The sequence below is a fragment of the Hevea brasiliensis genome, chromosome 11 (assembly GCF_030052815.1).
Source record: "Hevea brasiliensis isolate MT/VB/25A 57/8 chromosome 11, ASM3005281v1, whole genome shotgun sequence".
In the NCBI taxonomy this organism is placed as follows: domain Eukaryota; kingdom Viridiplantae; phylum Streptophyta; class Magnoliopsida; order Malpighiales; family Euphorbiaceae; genus Hevea; species Hevea brasiliensis.
Genome location: NC_079503.1, coordinates 72,361,398 through 72,381,840, shown reverse-complemented (window position 1 = coordinate 72,381,840; position 20,443 = coordinate 72,361,398). Strand labels below are relative to the sequence as shown.

At 32.1% G+C, this 20,443-nt stretch overlaps 1 protein-coding gene across 3 annotated transcripts; it reads right to left on the bottom strand.

Annotated features, from left to right (window-relative positions):
• Positions 1-736: 736 nt before the first annotated feature.
• LOC110667076 (ent-kaurene synthase TSP4, chloroplastic) lies at positions 737-9,928 on the bottom strand. Of its 3 annotated transcripts, none has more exons than XM_021828147.2 (15): positions 9,749-9,928; positions 7,759-7,814; positions 7,363-7,648; positions 7,109-7,289; positions 5,197-5,414; positions 4,991-5,111; positions 4,378-4,475; positions 4,066-4,286; positions 3,839-3,951; positions 3,617-3,715; positions 3,035-3,250; positions 2,073-2,214; positions 1,516-1,761; positions 1,119-1,420; positions 737-1,028 (listed from the first exon to the last, which is right to left on the bottom strand). In XM_021828147.2, exons 1-15 carry the CDS (start codon positions 9,795-9,797, stop codon positions 1,004-1,006), a joined length of 2,373 nt encoding a protein of 790 aa, XP_021683839.1. In that variant the 5' UTR covers positions 9,798-9,928; the 3' UTR covers positions 737-1,003. The 3 variants fall into 3 exon arrangements, with proteins under 3 accessions (XP_021683839.1, XP_021685233.1, XP_021684518.1); XM_021829541.2 differs by having other exon boundaries at positions 9,705-9,751; XM_021828826.2 differs by lacking the exon at positions 9,749-9,928 and adding an exon at positions 8,472-9,081.
• Positions 9,929-20,443: the final 10,515 nt, after the last annotated feature.

Here is a 20,443-nt window from a genome sequence, read left to right as displayed (position 1 = left end):
TAATTGGGCTAGATTTCATTGGAAACACTAATTTCACCACTTTCCTTAATTTCAAAGAATTAGGGTTTTTTTTACTCTTTCCAATTTGAAAGCAACCAAAGCAAATGAAATAGGAATTAAGAAAGGCCAAGAACGATAGTCTTTTTAAACACCAGCGCCAGCTAGCCGTTACACATGCCACGTAGGCTGAAAAAATTTCCTTCATCTGCTTTTTGGCGCATACCCTCACGATACATGCTGATTGTGCATTTAGATGTTTAAATGTTTTTTTTTTTTAAATTCAAGTGTCTAACGGATAAAAAAATTAATTGAGATCTATGATAGGTAAAAGTCAAAAAAATTCAGGTGTTTGATAATATATCTGGATAAAAATATATATATAAAATCAATTCTCGATGTGATTTTGTTAATTTGACTTTTAGTAAATATCTAAAACCGAAATAAAACATCAAAATAAGTTTGATTCCATCTTATTGATTCTAAACGATTCTTCAAAACCCCCCGAAAACTGTACACATTCCTAACTTATAGGACCAAAATGAACCATTTCGCTTACCAAATTAAAACAAAGGCCACAATTAACTCTCAAAGTAATAGAAAGGCTCAGGTTTCAGGCCAATAATTTCTATTTCCAAATATGCACTATTGAAATTAATAACATTATTAAAATTTATAATTATACAATAATATTTTAATATTTTATAATCTTAAATATTTTTTATTTGGAATAAGAGCATAAATTACTAATATTTAGATTCCACTTTCTTTTTAGATTTCTTTAGGCTCCAACAATTAACTTAAGACAGTTTCTGTGATCACACTGTTTAAATATCCAAGAAAAATAGATACACAGGGTACCCCTTTCTAACATGACTAGCTTCACCAGTTACTTTCCTGTACAAAAACTAGTTTCATTCACCCTTTTCTTCTTCTCTTCTTAGTGGCTTCTGCTTTGGTAACAACCACCACCACCGGTGATGAATCACAGATATTGCAGCGGCACTCAATTTTCCATCCATAGATTCTCTCTGCAACAGATATAGTTAAGTGATCAATAACTCAAACCAACAATTATCAATTTTAACAAGGAATTGAGAAAGTTCGTAGCGTTTACTCACAGTTCATGAAAAGAGATGGGTTTAGCAACTACTGCATTTGCAGCATTAATCATCTCATCTAAGGTGAATCCATCATCCTTCATGTAAAACAAATGCAACACTTTGATCATTTTCCAAAACAAATCTTTGCATGGTCTCGGGATAATGCTATTGTTTTCTCGCAAAACCAGTCTCAACAGTTGTCTCCTGTGGCTGCTAATCAAATCCTTTAACTTTCTGATGGCCTCTTCTTCAGTTACAACACCACTTCCATGAATCATGTGCAATGAGACAGCATTCAATTTCCCTTCTTTCGATTCTCTCTGCAATGTAAGAACAAACCATTAACAACCAACTGTATCAGGCATAAGTTTGGCAATTTTACCCTTTTTTTTCCCCAATGAAAATAATCAAGCACCTGAAAGCCTCTCCAATCATTGAGTAGACGCCCACAAGTACTCATAGCCTTAAATAAATCATGTAATTCAGGGTTTCTAACTTCCTCTTCTGTAAGTTTTGGCCCAACAAAGTACAGAGCTGGAAGGACAATTGGTCCTAAAGCAATTGATACATATCCATTAGTCATATATTCATCGAGTGTAGGCGTCATCTTGATTCTTGACCACCGAGTTTCTGTAAACATCGACTTCAGCAAATCCAACCACTGCAATGCATACATAGATCAGCTCATCACTAGTGTACAAGATGATTATGTTGAATTCATCTCCTCTGGTTTCTAAGCTACCCCATAAATTCCCATGTCAGAGCAGTTTCTCCAAGGTTCATAAAATTAACTATAAACATGTTATGAACAGTCACATTAGTCCCAGATATATAAACATTAACAATCTGTTTGGTTCACCTGCTTTTTTCAAGGCAAAAAAGCAAGCAAACCAAGTAATTTTGTCAGAGTTTCCAATAGGTCCTTAATAGATAGTTACAATATATAAAACAATCCAAGGGATTTGATCTCACAATCTCGATAATATGACTTGTCACTTTACGTCCTTGCCATGTGAACGCTTTGTCTCCAATCTCACAAATGGTGCTGTGAAGTGCTGAAAACAAGATCTCGACATGCTCTGAACAACAGTGAGTGCTCCCATCTACGTCCCACCTGTGTTTCATTTTGTATAAACAAACTCGCTTTTTTAACTTAGAATTGGTGAAATGACTATAAAATTGTATCGTAAAATCGAATCATAAAATTCTAAAACTTTACAACTTACTTAAAATACCTTTCAAAAAAATATAATTATATTTAAATAAATACATAAATAAACTTTTATATACATTTAAACATAAGTGAAAAAAAAAAAAGCTGTCTAATATTAATATTATTAAGTTTTACATTCAAATTATTTTAATTTAAAATGAAATATTTTCTTCACGAAATTATCATATGAGAATAATTAATATTACACATACACAAAACATATATAAACTTCATATTTGAATGCATAATTTCAAGTTGAAAAAATGTAAATACAAATAACAGAAATATTTTCTGAATAGTATATAGAAATTAGATTGTATTTATAATAATTGAAATGTAACAAAGGTTTTTCAAAAATAATATAAAAAAATTACAATATATACATGATAATTATAGTTGCAAAAATAATAGTTATTATTATAATTTAAAATTAAAAAAAATCTAGAAATGATATTAAAATAAAGAAATGACAATGATTGATAAATTAAAAGGTAATATTTTAAATTGTAAAATTTTAAACATATAAAATCGTAGAATCGTAAACTTGTAAAATATTGTTATTTGCTAATTTACCTTGATTTACTTGATTTCGATTTTAAATACATTTTGACTCGTTTTAGTGATTTTAACTTGTAAAATCATACAAGTCAACTTACGATCATGTTTTGAATAGGGGATGATGACCAGAAAACTGAGCAAGCAAAAGAAGAAAAGAACATACTTTTCAATCAATTGGATAAGGTTGACCAATTCCTCCTCAGACCCTCCAACATCAAAGAAGTCATCAACAACAGTAGTAAGCACAGCATTTTTTGCCCATGACATGCGGGCATCAGACAGTTCAGGAGCGAAGAGTGTAGCTGCACTGGAGAAGTAACAATAATCCAGCTTCTGCCTAGCAAATTTTAGCTTGTCCAACCTTTTCTCCATAACCCACCTGTTTACATGCAAATACAAAACTGATATCAGAGTTCTCCACTACAAAATTGGTAAATTTTAATTATGAGCATGATTGGTGAATTTCAGGATATTATAAAATCAAGGTCAAGTTTAAGCAATAGTAATGACTAATGATTCCGAAGGAGAGCAATAGGTTCATCTTGAAAAAGGAAAAGTAATAGAAAATAAAAGGGCAAAATCCAAAAAGAGCTAATTTTCAGTTCAGCCAGCAACTTTTCATTAAATCTCATTTTCTATTTTTACTCACTGAATATTTGAATGTCAGACATTGAACTTGCAGTCATAAATAATAAATGAAAATTCCAGCCACCACATATCCAAGAAAATTAAGTAAAACATGTACCTCGCAAGATGTTCAAGTTCTTCACGGTGTACCGATTGGCAGACGTTGAAGTCCTCTACCGCCAGTTTAAGAAAATGTTCATTCCCTATGTTTGAACAACTAGCAAATGGAAGTAAAAGTACAAGAACTAAGCAGCACATACATACATGTATAACTACCCAAATTAAAACTTTTCTTGAAAAATACTTTTATAGAACAACAAACACAAAAACTATTGCATACCGATATGAGGTTTTTAAAATCCTTGTTTCATCTACAGTATAATGCTCAATGCTCCTCCTGTTAGATAAGCGTTCCAAATCAGCATAGTAAGGAAAATTCAGAGCATCTTGCACCTGAAATGGTGAAAGGTAGCCAAGTAAGAAACTCCATTTGGAACGAAAATGGCTGCTGTGCTAGGACTAGCTGTCTGAGGGACTTGACTGTCGCCAACAAGTCAAAAGATCTACCTCTGTGGTAAGATGTTTACCGAGTCTGTCAGCATAAATTGAACCGCTGGATAATTCCTGTTTCAGGAAATGATTTGTCCATGAATTTTGTTTTTCAAGAAGTGATTCATCAGGATAAATTATCTGCGAAGCTTTGAATAACTCCAAGGCACCCCTTGTGTCCTTTAAATATCCTCCAAGTGAACTGAAGAAGCATTCCTTCGTGAACTGAGTTAACATATCTGCACCATATGCAATCCTGATTAAAACTTTAGTGGTTAAAAATCATTTTTAAAAGTTCCAAACATCAACTCTGCTATCTTAACAACATACCTGAAGACACTTCATATCCATTGACACGTAATATTCGAAACGCCATTGCACAGGTGGCACAATCTAGAAATATTTCTTCATTCCCCTGCAGCCAGTATCTGTTTTTTTGCTAATTCAAGGTTCTCAGTGATAAACAAAAGCCCAAATTAACTAAAAATTGACAAAGTGCTTTTCTAATTTTCCAAACTTCATAACTTTAGGAACATTCCATAATCAATTTTAAACAGTATAATTGCATCCATTGTTAGGATTCTGTCAAAAGGGACATTTAATGTTTAGTGACAAATTTATTGGGGGAAAAAAGAATATGACGAGGATGAATTAGTTCTGCTAAATACATGCCAATACTTGATGGTTTTTACTGATAGAACCCTAGAGTTATATTATTCTGAGTTGGTCATGACCTCTTCTCTAAATTAAAATTGGCCAAATGTCCTAGATTCCCAAGTAATTGGGCCTAGATAAAACCAATTAAATCCATTAAATTTAGCCAGAATTATAATGAACAAATTCATTAAAATATGGTGGTAAATTCAGTTCTCTACAAAACCATTTTCACAGGCCATATACATCACAATGATGTTTACATTGCAAAGTGAACTTTGAATGTTACCCGTATGTTTCATCCAGCATAAATTTTATTTCCTTCCTGAAATGCCGATCAATTCCCAACCTTTCAAGCATGTCAACCATAGAAAGACGAGCATACATATCCAAAGGATAAATGGTTGGAACTGACAACAACAGTAGAAAGACACTAGTAAAAAACTTTGAGATGTAAGAGTATACATGGCATTATGTAGAGTTAAGAAGATGAACCTGCATTCCCAAACTTCTCTAAGACTGATTGCAGGTAACGAAGACAATCAGCATCTTGAAGATGACTAAAAGCAGCAGCAGTGGTGGATGGTGAATTGAACAGTGAACCATTCTTTCGTTGATAATTCATGACCATTTTCCAATCCTGTAATTTTCCAAGTCCTTCTGAAACATATGCCAAGTAGGCTTTTCTTGCTTCTGTGTTCCCACCATAGCCACTACACAAACCACATAAAACAAGACCTTTCCAATGTCATACAGTGCTTTAAAATGAATATGTATTTCTTCTGACAGCAGTTATGATTTTTCTGTAACATTATCCGTCCCACTATTTGTCTCAGTAACAGTAAAATAGCATTGGACAATATTGACCAAAGTGAAACAATAGTGGCAATTACTACTGTGACTTTTTTAATTAGAGAAATGACTCAAATTATTATTTATGCAAGAATTTAACTATCAGCACCTCAAAAAAATATTGATTGAAAAAAAAAATGCCTCACTTGAAATAGTTACCCAGATGAGATAATTTTAAACCTCTATCTCGCAAAAGCACAAATGAATTTTGCATAATCCATAAAATTTTCTAATTGACATCTAAATCTTAGGCACACATATCTCACAACAATGACTAAAGTTGACTATAAAATACAAATTAGTAAAATTATGCTAAAAATTGAAGTAATTAAGTTTAATATAACTTTGTAAAATGTTCTGTTTTCTTATAAATGGGCCACAAAAGGCAATAGTGACATTTTCAAATAAATTTGATATATTTGTTTGTAGTGAGCTGACAGCTCAAAGATAACTCCATGCACAGGGATCTTGTAGCACACCCACCCCTCCCCCCTCCCCCTCCTCTCCTCTCCTCTCCTCCACCACCACCACCCCCCCCCCAAAAAAAAAAAAAAAAAAAAAAAAAACCTCCAAAATCTACTCCTAGCTTTATCTTCTTCTGCCTTTACCTTGCGTAATCCATAAAGATTGATCACTGATATACTTTTATTTGGTCTGTCTAAGATTGACTGCATCACCCTCTCTCAGCAGATATAAGCGTGGATCTAAGATCACCAACCCAGTTTGTCAGATTGCATTTTTCTGACACTTGATGCATAGGCTGTTGTTTATTACCTTAGTCCACACTCCACCGAAAATTTTTATATGCACAATTTTTTGAATTTCAAGAATAAATGAAGCCTTTTTTTTCCTAATCTCAGAAAATTACTTAACCACTCTGCCAACCAAGTGATCAACCAACCTAAATTCTAAGCAAGGTTGGGTGAGCTCAAACAGCTTCATGTTGGAGTTCCACATTGGAAACAAATAAAAAGAAACAAGAAGATATATAGCAAGGGGTAGTCAAGGAAAATTGGCTTGAGCCATTTTGGTGTAGGCAACCTCAAGCTCAACAATTGAACCACACCACCAGTCTTAGCACTCTTCGGGTAAGAGAGAATTTCACAATAATTATTGTTGGGATATTAGCAGAAAATGGCAGGATTATGTAGTGATTGTAGGCTGTCTTTTTTTTGTTTTTGGAAAGAAAGAAGAAGATGAAGGTCAGGAAATCAGAACAAAGCTCTGATACCACGAAAAAATGGATGAGAAGTGAAGAAAGAAGCTTGATTATTCCCTCAAGCTGATGGGGATTATATACTGTTAAAATTATAACAGGTATGGAAATACAATCAATTAATCCTACAATCAACCATTCCTATAATTACTGCTTAATTCTAGTGCTAAAACATAGTGTACAATCACTACATAATCCTACCATTTTTTGCTAATATCTCAACACTTATGGTTGTAGACTGAGAACCTAAAATTTGTAGCACATTGTTGTGGAAAGAATCTCTCTCAACAAACATATGAAATCCAAAAAAGAATAGTTTAAACATCAGTAGACATGTACCTCCTAAGCTCCAAATCTCTCCCACAAAGCATTGCATCTACATACTCTGATTTCAAAGGCAGGTTCAACGCCAAATCTTTAGCATGCTCAAGCATACCGGGAAATGTTATGTCAAATCCAAATGGTGTATGTTGCTTCTGATCAGTTAAAGAAGCAGAATTTAACTCAATAAATTGGAGGCCTGCAACAAAAGAGAGAATAAATATTCAATTTTACATTTTTGGCAAAATTATGAATTAAAAACTTATTAATACCTTTATTAATTTGATTTTCACCAATACCCCATCGCTTCAATGCAAGGACACATGCTAATGTAGATGATAGAGCATCCTTGACTAATAATGGATGGCGATGAGGTAGACCCCAAGAGCCATCACTTAGTTGATTATCAACTATCCACTTTGCACACTCAGGAAAAAAAGGAGCTTCTGGGGTATTTGGAGATGGGACCATTGCTACCCATGCAGTATCATATGAAGAAACCGAAAGTTCGATCTTATCAAACATCTTCTTAATTCTTTCTTTAGTGCCATCAAACCACTAAATGAATCCAAAGTAGCAAATAGTTTAATACAATAGTATCTCCTTTTTCTACTAAGAAAATATAAAAGGGAATAATATCAACAAATAGTAGGATCAGAGTCGGATACCTGAATTGATGTATTGACTTCGGTGACTAATCCAGATCGAAGGTCTCTCACATTAGCTTTTGAACAATTATTAGGCACAGAAACCAATAAAGATTATCCATGATGAATTGCTTATACAGTAACAATTTGAAAAATCAGAAAAGAAAAACAACAATATTATTTATCTCAAGAAAAATGAGAGGAAAGAAAACGTGTTGCTTATCTATAAAATTGCAGGTCAATTTTGCAAAGGACATTAATAGATCTTGCTCACTATAGTGATACCAACTCAAAACAGATGAACCACAAAAAAAATCTTAAGAAAAAAAAATGCAACCATAAACAAGCCTTATTAAGTGCTATTTTCACATTGAAATGTTTTCAAAAATAGGCAACATGTTTTCCTCACCATGCCAATGGAGGTTATTTGTCTTTTGCACTTGACCATTAAGCTCCTTGTACTAGACAATATAGTTCTTATACTTGAAATCATTGACAAAACCATTTCAAGAAAAGAAAAGAAAAACCCAAACAAACAAACCAAAAACTTATTCTTTTAATAGCTCACTTATTTTTGTGGATTAGTAATTCTACCTTCTTCTACAATATAGACATGTAATCATTTTAGTATCCTCATCAAGAAGATCATTTTGTGGACTGGCCCATTTGCATAGATATTCAATTATGAATGTTTAACAACAAAAATTTAAAAAAAATTAAAAAAAAAATCTCACCTCTTTCATCTTGCTCTACTTTTAAGATCATTGTCCTCTATAACCTAAGGACAAGCAAATAAGCTAACAAAATCGGCACTCTTAACCATTACTGTAAGCCATTTTCACAACCCTCTATTCTAATTGTATAAAAAATTCCAAACTTTGTTTTTGCTTTCACTTTTCCTAAACATCGTTCCCACCAAAGCTGCAGATTTATTGTTCATTATCCATGTCCTTGGTCACATCAAGATCTTTGGCTCATAATTCTTTCCCTCTTGAAAGGCCATAGTTGTGAGACCAATCACAACAACATCATAAAAGTTAAGATCTAGATCATGCATGGTTCTGCTTAGGCAGGTAGGAACAGAACTAGGTAATGGCTCCCTATCGTTTTTGATGAGGGGCAATTAGGGCCAAGACCAAGCTGAGTCAACTCAACTACTCAGGCAGAATGGTATATAAGCTTGATCTGTCTAGATCCCATTCAATCTGAGGCCAAACATAAGCTTAACAGTAGATCAAAAAGGTATTTGAAGGTCTGTGTGAGTTTCGGAATGAGATCAAAAGGCAAAGGATTAAGGAAAAATAAATAATGTTGACATAATTATTATTTAATAACAAGCACTTCTACCCCTTCCCCTCTACACCACCCACCCACCCACCCCGCTCCCTTTCTTCCCACCCCTTTTGGTTTTCATCTGTTTCTCTACCCAATATGTGACCCACCTGAACAAGTTTCATCAATTTTTGAGAAAAAAGGGTCAATTTAGTTCAAGCTTTCCCATTTTTCTCTTATATCTTCCCATTGCTTTGACCAAAATGCATCTTTTAATTAATTTTTTATTTTGCAAGTGGCCAAATTGAATTCAATTTTTTTTTTTTTTTTATCTCTGTAACCCTTTTTTAAACCTGTATGGGGATTAAAGAAACATGCCCAGTATGAACCAAAATAAAACTACAAGAATGATATATATTCCCCAAGAAATGCCCTTTAACCAAGAAAACATCCAGCAACATTACCAAAAATCTGTAGATCACAATAATCAGCCTAGAAAACAAAGAACTTCAACCAGAAAACAACCAACCATATTTCCAAGAATCTGTAAATCAGCAAAATCATCCAAGAAAACGAAGAAGATAGCCAAAATTCTACGACAAGAAAACGAAGAAGATAGCCAAAATTCTACGACAAATGAAAGAAAACAAACACATTCAATAAAAAAAAAAAAAAAAGACACATTTGACACAAACCTTCAAGTCTCAAACCAAGAACCATAAAAGTTAAGAGAGTAAACCTGGTATAGAGGAAGAAGAGGAGAAGAAACTGGAGCTACTTGAAGACATGACAAAGCCAAAGAGAATGTTTAGTATCAGTGTCTTGAAAAAGAACTGCCAAACACAAAAGTTTATAGAAACAGAGAGATTGAGTTCATAACTGGGTCCCTCCAATGCCCAAAGAATCAAGGGTTTAAAGATGCGCCTCCCAGAAAAGACACTTAGCACTAACAGTGATAGGGGTAGTTTGTTGCTTGCACGCGGTCATCATTGATGCACGAACAATTCCGGCCCAGTTGGAAACCGTGGTTCCGGTCTGAAACTTAAGAATCTAAATCGGACCGTTAGGACTGATTCTAATTGAAGATTTTATATTATTGATTATAAAAGTTTTTGTAAATGTAATGATTTAATTACAATAATTCAAAAAAAATAAATTTATAAATGAAAAGAAGAAAAAAACGGAAGGATATATATTATCAAATAGAGTAATAATTCTATGTATCATTGAAAAACATAATCAAAGTTGCCATCAAATTTAAAGAAAGTTAATCAATTTTAGAAAGACCACTCATATGTCATGATTTCTTATATATCATGGCATAAGCATTTGTTACCTTCGTTGACCTTGTGCAATGTAATTTTTAGTTAAATTTTAAGGATGTTTGATTCGATTATTGGATGTAACTGTTATTCAATAAATATTTAAATAGTTAAATTAATTTATTTTATAAATCTATTAAATAGCTGATAAACTATTCATCGACTGCATTAACTATTTTGATTTTAAATTGAGAATGACTAATGAATAAAAAATATTTATTAACTAAATTATCATGAAATAATAAATAATATTTAATTGTATCATATTAATTGCATTCATAATTTCTAATAAAAAATTATTATATATTACATAAATATTTATATTTTAAAAATAATTTAAATAAAAAAATTAGAGAGGTGAAATCCATGGAAGGTCCCATCTAGTCCCATGAACTCTATCCATAGTTGATTTAATTTTATTTTTTATTTAGTATATATTTTTCTTTTAAAATTTTTTTAATTACAAAATTTTATCTCAAAATTAAATTTACATCAATAAATTATTTCTAATTATAAAAATAATAAATAATATTATAAATAATAATTAAACTAATTATAATATTTATTCTTATATAATAAAAAGAAGTATATAAATTATTTTTTAAAAATATTATGTTTTTAATTTATATATATATACTGTGTATAATCAATTAATAATTATATATCTATTTAATAATAAAATGAACAATATAATTTATATTTCATTTTATATATTAATAATAATTATTAAATTTAATTTTATATATATTTAAAATATATTAATTATAATTAATTATTAATTATATTTAATAAATAAATCAAAGAGGTTAAAACTCAAATCAAATCGGTTTAGGCTGTGGTTTATCAATTACCTGATAACAGCGCTGAAGTGGAACATTCGAATCTTCCGGCCAATCCCAAATATATTATTTTTATTAATTGTCCCCTAAGTCTGATTATGCTTTTTATGCAGATGTTTTGTGATTCCCAGTCACGATCCGCTGTCTTTAGCGCTTTTTACTGTTGTTATTATTATTTTTTTATTACGATTATGAGAAGTCCAACCGCATCAGGGAGGGTTTAATAATTATTAAATTAAATATTTATTTTTATTAAAATTAAAAATAAATATTTAATTTAATAATTATTAAATTTATTTTTATATAATTTTAAATTTATGTTAAATATAATATTATTTTTTTTAAAGTTGAATTTTAGATCTTTAATACAATTTTAGCTATAAATTTTTTTTCTTTCTATAATTTCTACTTGAATGTTTAGAAAGAGAAAATTAAATAAATTATTAAAAAAATAAAGATTTAAGTAGAGAAAATCAAAAGAAAAAAAAATCATAATATCAATTAGGGTAATTTGTTTTTTTTTTATTTTACAAATGTGAATAAAATGAGATTCTTAAATTTGAATTTTTTGATCTATCAATGATGATGAAAATAAAAATTAAAAACTTATATAATTATAAAATATATCTCTTTTCCTGTGAAATTATTAAAGAAAGAATTATCTCAATTATTTACCCAATTAATTACTAACATTTATTGAATATATAAAAAATCACAGTATTAAATGATATATTCGTCTTACTAATTGAGGATAAACAAATTTTTTAAAAGAAAACGGAAAACCAATGTAATATGGAAAGGCAAAAGTCAAAAAGGGGATATGAAAAAAGTAAAATATGAAAAATATGGAAATTAAAAGTAAATTATTAAAAAAATTACATACCAAGAAAGGAAAAATCAAATAAATTATTTAAAAAAATAAAAAAAAAAAGCCTTAGCACCATATTTAGTGTGAATTTGTTTTTATACCAATTTGATTTAATCGTTGGATACAATAAATAGGTGATAGTTAATAACTGATTACAGATAATAATATAAGTATTTGATAAAAATATATTTAATTATTATGTATCTATTTAATATTATTATTGAAACTCTTATTTAGAAAAATGTATATATATTTTAAATATGTTGATTAAAGGTTTAAAAATTAATTTGAAATTAAATTTGAAAAATAATAAAGCATTTTTTCTCAAATTGCTTTTTTAATGACATTTAAAATAATATTTTTCTGAAAAGCACTTTTATTTTTAGAGCTTCGATGTCAAATAGGGTTTATAATTGGTATGTAAAATGATTAATAATAATATATATCATATTATTTATTTTATTATTAAAATAAAGATATAATTATTAATTTATTATACAATATATAAAATAAAAATATATATTTTTAAAAATATAATTTTTTAATGTATATACATATATTTTATCATATAAAAATCGCATTATAATTAGTGTATGATTTATAATATTTTTATATTTATCTATTATTTTTTATAATTAAGAATAATTTGTTGTTATAAATAAAAAAAATAACTTAAAAGAGCACAAATTGTGTAATTAAGAAATTTGAAATGGATAATATAATTTAAAATAAAAATCAATTTAAATAAGCTACCAGATAATATAATTTAAAATAAAAATCAATTTATATCAGTGATCGATTCATAAATTTTATCGAACGCATATAGAATACTTATTGGGTATGAACAATTATTAACTATCCCAAAATGCTAAATCAAACACTATAGATAATTGAGTGAAAAAAAAAATAGAAAATGTGAAAAATATGGAAACTAAAAACATGGAAATAAAATAGCTACCATAAGTGTTGAAATGGCAAATATGGAAAAAATGATGAATTTAAGTTGGATATTTAATTTATTGACTTGATTTCATTCGTTATGCAGTCTTCCATTTTCAATTTGTATAATAAAAGTTTCTAAATATTATTGAATGAACACAAGAATCACTCTCACCTGATTTTGATTAAAGCTCAATAAAATTATGACGTGGCCATGCTAATTTAGATTTTTATAAACTAAAAAATCCCTCTCATCTAGGCAGGGCTGTTAGCTCAGACTAGGGCGATTTTAATTCGAAGAAGGGGATCGACATTGGATTGCCCAGAGCTCGTTCTCTATTTGGGTAGGGAAAACTAAGTGTATTTTTTTTTTTTTTTTAAATAAGGTAGAGTTTTTAAATCTTTATATTTTTTTTTATTTGGGAGGAAGGAATTTTTTCTAATGGTATTTGGATATTTTAATTATAAAATCTTTTTAATCCATTAATTTAGTGGATTGTAAAATTAGGTTTTTAAAAGCCAATAAAAACCTTATTTCCAAAAACCTTAGGTTCTCCCAAACAGAAGATAAATGTTTTTAAACCTTCAAAAACTTTTAATTATTTTAAAAAATTTATCAATCATAGGTTAATGGTAGAGATTAAAAAAAAAAAAAAAAAAAAAAAAAAAAAAAAAAAAAACATAGGCTAATGTTTCCAAATTAGAGTTTGAGTTATTGACATTACAATCACTAAAATAATGCTAAGAGATGAGTAACAAATAATTGAGTAACGCGTAGTGAGCAATCCAAACTAGATGACACTCAAACACTCAGATAAGAGAGTTACTCGTCCAAGTGATACTTGAATCATTTTTACGGATAAGGATTTCGAGATATCCCTCATAATCAGAATCTCATCTATATAAGGACTCAACCAGCGAAGTAGACTTCTAGTTCTGCTCAACTATAAACTCCTAATTCTAATAGAAATTCACATCAAATGTCTATCTAAGGGCCATCGGTATGCACACTACTTAGTTTTTACCTATCTGTTCTACAGTCTAGTTCTCATCACTAACTTAGACATTGAAGTGGTGGTCATCTAACCCATCTGCTGATCTTCTCTTTTGCAAATCCTTGAACTAGACATCCATAACCCATAGGAAAAGAGAGCAGCATCATTGGTGTTGTCTGTAGGAAAGATTACTTGGATAATCTTCTCTTATAAAAAAACAAAATTCTGTGATTATTGTTTTTTCTTTCCCACTGTTACCACCACTGTCACACCTTACCCCTCTGTAAGGCATAACATGATCCCGTAGAATACTTAATGAACTACCAAACTTCACCTACCGATAATTCATTAAGTACCCTACAAGGGATTTTAAAACAATTTTCTTACATTTTGGAAGTGGTGAGCATTTTGATAAGAATTTAAAATCATTTATTCAAGTTTAAATACTAATAAAAATTTTTGTCCATTTTAATTTTACTGCAAATTTTATAAAAATTTTGACAGAGTTCCCTTTGTATTTTGAGAAACCAGTTCTTCAAAGACCTGTAAAAAGCACTTCCAAAAATATTTTACAACTCCCAACCTTCAATGACTCAATCATCTCAAAATATTTAATATTTCCATTCACAAAGCATAAAGCAGAAAATTCATATGAACAAATATTAAATTTATAGAAGAGAATCCAAAATAATATTGTTACAATTTATTTACAACTGTTCAACTTACATTGATACAAATAACATTTCTATATTTACATCAAGATTATCTACAAGGGTATAAAATAATACCCGTACAAAATGGTCAGAGTAGTCCTCGATTCAACAGCAGCTCACTCTGCTGCTTTCCCCTTGCTCTTATCTGCGACAGCAAAATAAGCTATCGCTGAGTATAAAAATACTCAGTGGTGCACAATAAAAATTTAAAATGCAATAATTAAATCATTCATTGCCAAACACAATTCAAATGTTTCTCAAACACATTTCAACAATTATCAAAGTTCCTAATAACACCATTTTGTCAAATAATCTATTAAACACAGTTTAGTCAAACAATTTCATAAACACAGTGTTGCCAAAGTCATACACAACTTAAGCCATGACACAAAATTTCCGATCAATGCCGCGTTGTACACCACGACAAAGCAATCTCAACCCCATTAATGAAAATCAATGAGGGAGGTGGCTAGCTAGCTAATGAGTACTCATTCGATTTACAACCTCAACTGGCAAGCCAGAGAGGGAGGAAAATAAACGATCTCAACCCTATAAATGGAGGAGGAATAATAAGTAACTGTCATGCTAAGTGTGAATCAAAAATCCATTTCAAACATTTCATTCAAATATTGCATACAAAAATCAAATCAATTTCCAAAGTTACAATTTGGTCACAAGGTGGCAACACAAAAGTTCATAAATTCATAATGCGTACTAAATCAATTTTTCAAGGATAAAATGCTTAAATAGGGTTTATTGTGCACAAACCTTAAGCGAGTCGTCCCTTAGCCTCGACTCGGTTCCTCGGGTTCCTTCCCGATATTCTTTTCAACTGAAACACACAATTTTACAATGTTTCAGTACTAGAACTTAACATAAATCCAAAATAAATTTAGCTTCACAATTACCTAGCTCTAACGTGCTAAATTCAACGTTCTTTAAATTTTGTGTTTCGAGTTACTATTCACTGCACTATTCAAGTCAAATAATTGAATTTCTAAGGCTTAATAGGTATGGGAATTCCAACTTCACCCACATACCACATTTTGGTCCCTAAACTTGTTGGTTTTGGTTATTTTCTCAAAGCTTAGGTCATTTTGGCAAAATTGCCAATTTTCGGTTTTGGTGCTTCGAAGTTGCACTATTCCATTGGTCAATCTACTGTTGGAATTTGGCAAAACTTCCTTCATAGAAAATGTTCCTTATTGTCTTAAGTGTATTCTCATTTTTGGATCACCCCAATCGGAGTTTTGTAGCTCAAGTTATAGCCAAAATACAGTTACTATTCACGTGCACTGTTCATACTGCAACTATGGTTCTGGCAGGTTTTTTATCCAAATTTGTTCAGTAATTTGATCAAGTTAAGTTCATAATTTGGTCTAACTTTCTTCATATGAAATGTTCTACTATGTCTTAGGTTTCCATCGGTTTAAGAATCACCTAAATCAGAGTTTTCTAGAGAGACTTATAGCCATTCAAACATTACTGCTCAAATGGCAATCCTGCAGTTTTGCAGGTACAGTAACTCATATTTGCTCAATAATTTGAATGGGTTAATGGCATAATTTGGGTTGATGTTCTTCATGAAAGTTTTAAATCTATATCTTACCTAATTGTTGGTAAAATTTCAGGTAAATTTGACCTGTCTAGCTCGAATTATGACCAAATGAACAGTTACTGTTCATTTGGTCAGTTTGGTGCAGTGGCAGCCTACTCTCATTTCACTTTGGTCAATTAGTTTACCAAGTTTTAGTCAGTTTTTGGCCATGGTTCCTCAATGAAAATTGTGCTATTTTATGTCTATTTTCATCTCCAATTGGTGACATATCAATTGGACTTGTAAAATTTCCGTTTTGGTCCTTCAAAGTTAGTTTGGTCATGCTGCTAGCAGCATGACCATTTGACCTACGAATTTAACTTCCATTCTCACAATTTCCACACATCTCTTTTGGTCATTATTGACCATTTTTCATCTCACAATAGACCAAAGTCATCATTTATGCATTTCTCCAAAATTTGCCTCAAAACCCTAATCTCACTACTTTGTTGCAATTAATCACATTTAAGAATTTCAACTTAACCATTCAACTAATTAAAGCTTTTAAACTCATTCTAATGCATCAAACCTCAATTACATGTTCAATTCTATCAATTCCATCAAACCCTAACCCCCATCAAGTTGGCTGAATTTCCCTTTTTCCCTCAACACAATATTTTTTTCCTTTTTTCATTAAATTTTCACTTGCTCAACATCATTTTCATAAGTATAAATTAATTTAAGTTAGGAGAGGGAGACTTACCTTTGATGAAGCTTTTCCCAACTTCAATCTCTTCACTTTTTCTTCCTTTCTTTGCTTCTAAGTTCTTAAACAAGGTCTAATATCAAGATTTGGTGTTGGGAATTATGGGAATTATGAAGAAAATTTAGGGTTTTATGAGCTTCAAATATTCATCAATGGAAGATTTTTGAGAGAAATGGTGAGAGAGAGGGACGGTTGGACATGTGGAGGAAGAAAGTGATTTTTTCCTTTTTAATTATTAGTAATTATCCCCTTTTTGAAGACCAAAAATCCCAATTTAATAAAATAAATTAATTAATCCTTTATGACATCATGCATGATGTCATCACCTTTGACTTTTCCATCTTCTTCTTTTTTTTTCTATTTATTTTTTTTATTAGTTCTTTAATTTAATTCTCGATTCCGAAATTTTCTTTTCTCCAATTTTATTTGTGATTAGGTCGAGTCACTCTCGGGTCAATTGACCAAATTGCCCCTCATTGGTTCAACCCGTTTGTAAATAATTCCATATTTCTTCCGCTCGACCTAATTATTTGGTAGCTTAACAGTTCTTTTTCGTGATTTTCTCTTTTCCACTTTGTGTTCATAAGGGTCCTAAGGATCAGGCGTCACTTTTACGGTTGAAATTTGAGTTTAAAATGACTTGCGATGCGTTCCCGAGAAGGTCACTCATCGCTGTGACTCTCGGCTCGTTTAACCTCTTATGTTCTGTTTTTCTTATTTATAGTTAACTAATTAAACATTACTAATTATTTGTGTTTATGGCTTCTCAAGTTGTCTTAAGTGTGGCCCTAATCCCATTAGTTGTCCGGACCGACACCGATCACCGGAACAGTGAAATATACCAGGCTATACAAATAGGGGTGTTATAATTCTCCCCCCCCTTAAAATAAATTTCGTCTCGAAATTTTACCTGGTATCAATTTCTGAATAGCTATGGGTATTGTCTCCTCATGTCCTCCTCTCGTTCCCAAGTAGCTTCTTGGCCCGAATGATGGTTCCACAGCACTTTTACCAATGGTATCTGCTTATTCCGTAGCTGCTTCACCTCATAAGCCAGAATCTTTATGGGTTCTTCTTCATATGTGAGGTCTGGATTCACTTCTATTTCTTCTATTGGTAGTACATGAGATGGGTCTGATCGATAACTCCTCAACATCGACACATGGACGATGTTATGTATCTTCTCTAACTCTGGAGGTAGTGCCAAACGATAAGCCAAAGGACCCACTCTTTCCAATACCTCATATGGCCCAATAAAACGAGGACTTAGTTTCCCCTTTCTGCCGAATCTCATAATTCTCTTCCATGGAGAAACCTTGAGGAAAACTTTCTGACCCACTGCATACTCAATATCTCTTCTTTTCAAATCAATGTAGGACTTCTGACGGTCTGATGTAGATTTAAGTCGATCTCTGATTACCCTGATCTTCTCTTCAGTCTGTTAAACTATTTCTGGTCCAATCATTTTTCTTTCACCCACGTCATCCCAACACAACGGGGTTCTACATTTTCTGCCATACAAAGCTTCATATGGAGGCATCCCAATGCTTGATTGATAGCTGTTATTGTAAGCAAACTCAATCAAAGGCAAGTGTGTATCCCAACTACCCTTAAACTCAATTACACAAGCCCGTAGCATGTCCTCCAAGATCTGAATTACCCTCTCAGACTGGCCATCTGTCTGTGGGTGGAATGCAGTACTGAAGTTCAATCTAGTTCCTAGGACTCTGTGAAGACTACCCCAGAATCTAGAAGTGAACCTAGGATCTCTGTCTGATACAATGGATACTGACACTCCATGAAGTCTCACAATCTCATCAATGTGCAATCTGGCCAATCTGTCTAAACTATAGTCCATTCGGACTGGCAGAAAATGAGCAGACTTAGTCAGTCTATCAACAATGACCCATACTGCGTCATGACCCTTCTGTGTCTTTAGAAGTCCCATCACAAAATCCATTGTTATTCTCTCCCATTTCCATTCTGGCACTGGTAGTGGATGTAACAATCCAGTGGGTACTTGATGCTCTGCCTTTACTTGCTGACAAGTTAGGCATTTGGATACAAACTCTGCCACGTCTCTTTTTAAACCCATCCACCAGTAATGCTCCTTTAGCCCTCTATACATTTTTGTACCACCAGGGTGCATAGCAAAAGGAGACTCATGTGCTTCCTTCAAAATGATCTGCCTCAAATCAACATCATTAGGAACACACATTCTGCCCTGGTGTAGTAGTAAGCCATCATCTCTAATTGAGAACTCTGGTTTCTTGCCCTGCCGAACTTCCTCCAACAGCTTCTGATACTTTTCATCAATCTGAGCAGCCATTCTGATCTGATCAATTAACACTGGCTGTACATGCCATGCAACTGTTGTCTGCCCTTCATCATTAATCTCTAAACTAGCATGTAATAATCTCAACTCATATACCAAAGACAAAGGAGTAACCTTTAGACTTGCCATAGTCTTGTGACTTAGGGCGTCAGCCACAACATTAGCCTTCCCTGGCTGATAGTCTATCAGACAATCATAGTCTTTTATCAACTCTAACCATCTCCTCTGTCTCAAATTAAGCTCTTTCTGGGTGCCCAAATACTTCAAACTCTTATGATCTGTGTAGATGTAGCACTTCTCTCCATACAAATAATGTCTCCAGATCTTAAGAGCAAACACAATGGCTGCAAGCTCCAAGTCATGTGTCGGATAATTCCTCTCATGCGGTTTCAGCTGGCGTGATGCATAGGCAACGACATTTCGATCTTGCATCAACACACAACCTAACCCGTTGTGAGAAGCATCGCTGTAAACTGTATATTCTTTACCCGGTGTAGGTAAAGTCAATACTGGAGCCTCAGTCAAACATCTCTTCAATTCATCAAAACTTTGCTGGCATTTGTCCGTCCACTGAAATTTCACATCCTTTCTAAGTAGCTTGGTTAATGGAGATGCCAACATGGAGAATCCCTTCACAAATCTACGGTAGTATCCATTAACTTGAACTGCGAATCTCTGTGACATTTCTGGGTGGCTTCCAATTAAGGACAGCTTCAATCTTGCTAGGATCTACCTTAATACCCTCTGCTGATACTATGTGCCCCAAAAAAGATATCTCCTTCAGCCAAAATTCACATTTAGACAATTTGGCGTATAGCTATTTCTCCCTCAAAGTCTGCAGTACAATCCACAGATGTCTATCGTGCTCTTCTGCATTCCTCGAATAGACCAATATATCATCAATAAATACCACAACAAACTGGTCGAGGTATGGTCTGAAGATAGTGTTCATCAGATCCATAAAAGCAGCCGGAGCATTAGTTAACCCGAATGGCATGACCAAGAACTCATAATGGCCATAACGGGTTACGGCGATTTTAGCAATACTCTGCTCTTGTACTTTCAGTTGATAATAACCTGATCTCAGGTCAATTTTGGAGAACACAGCTGCACCCCTCAA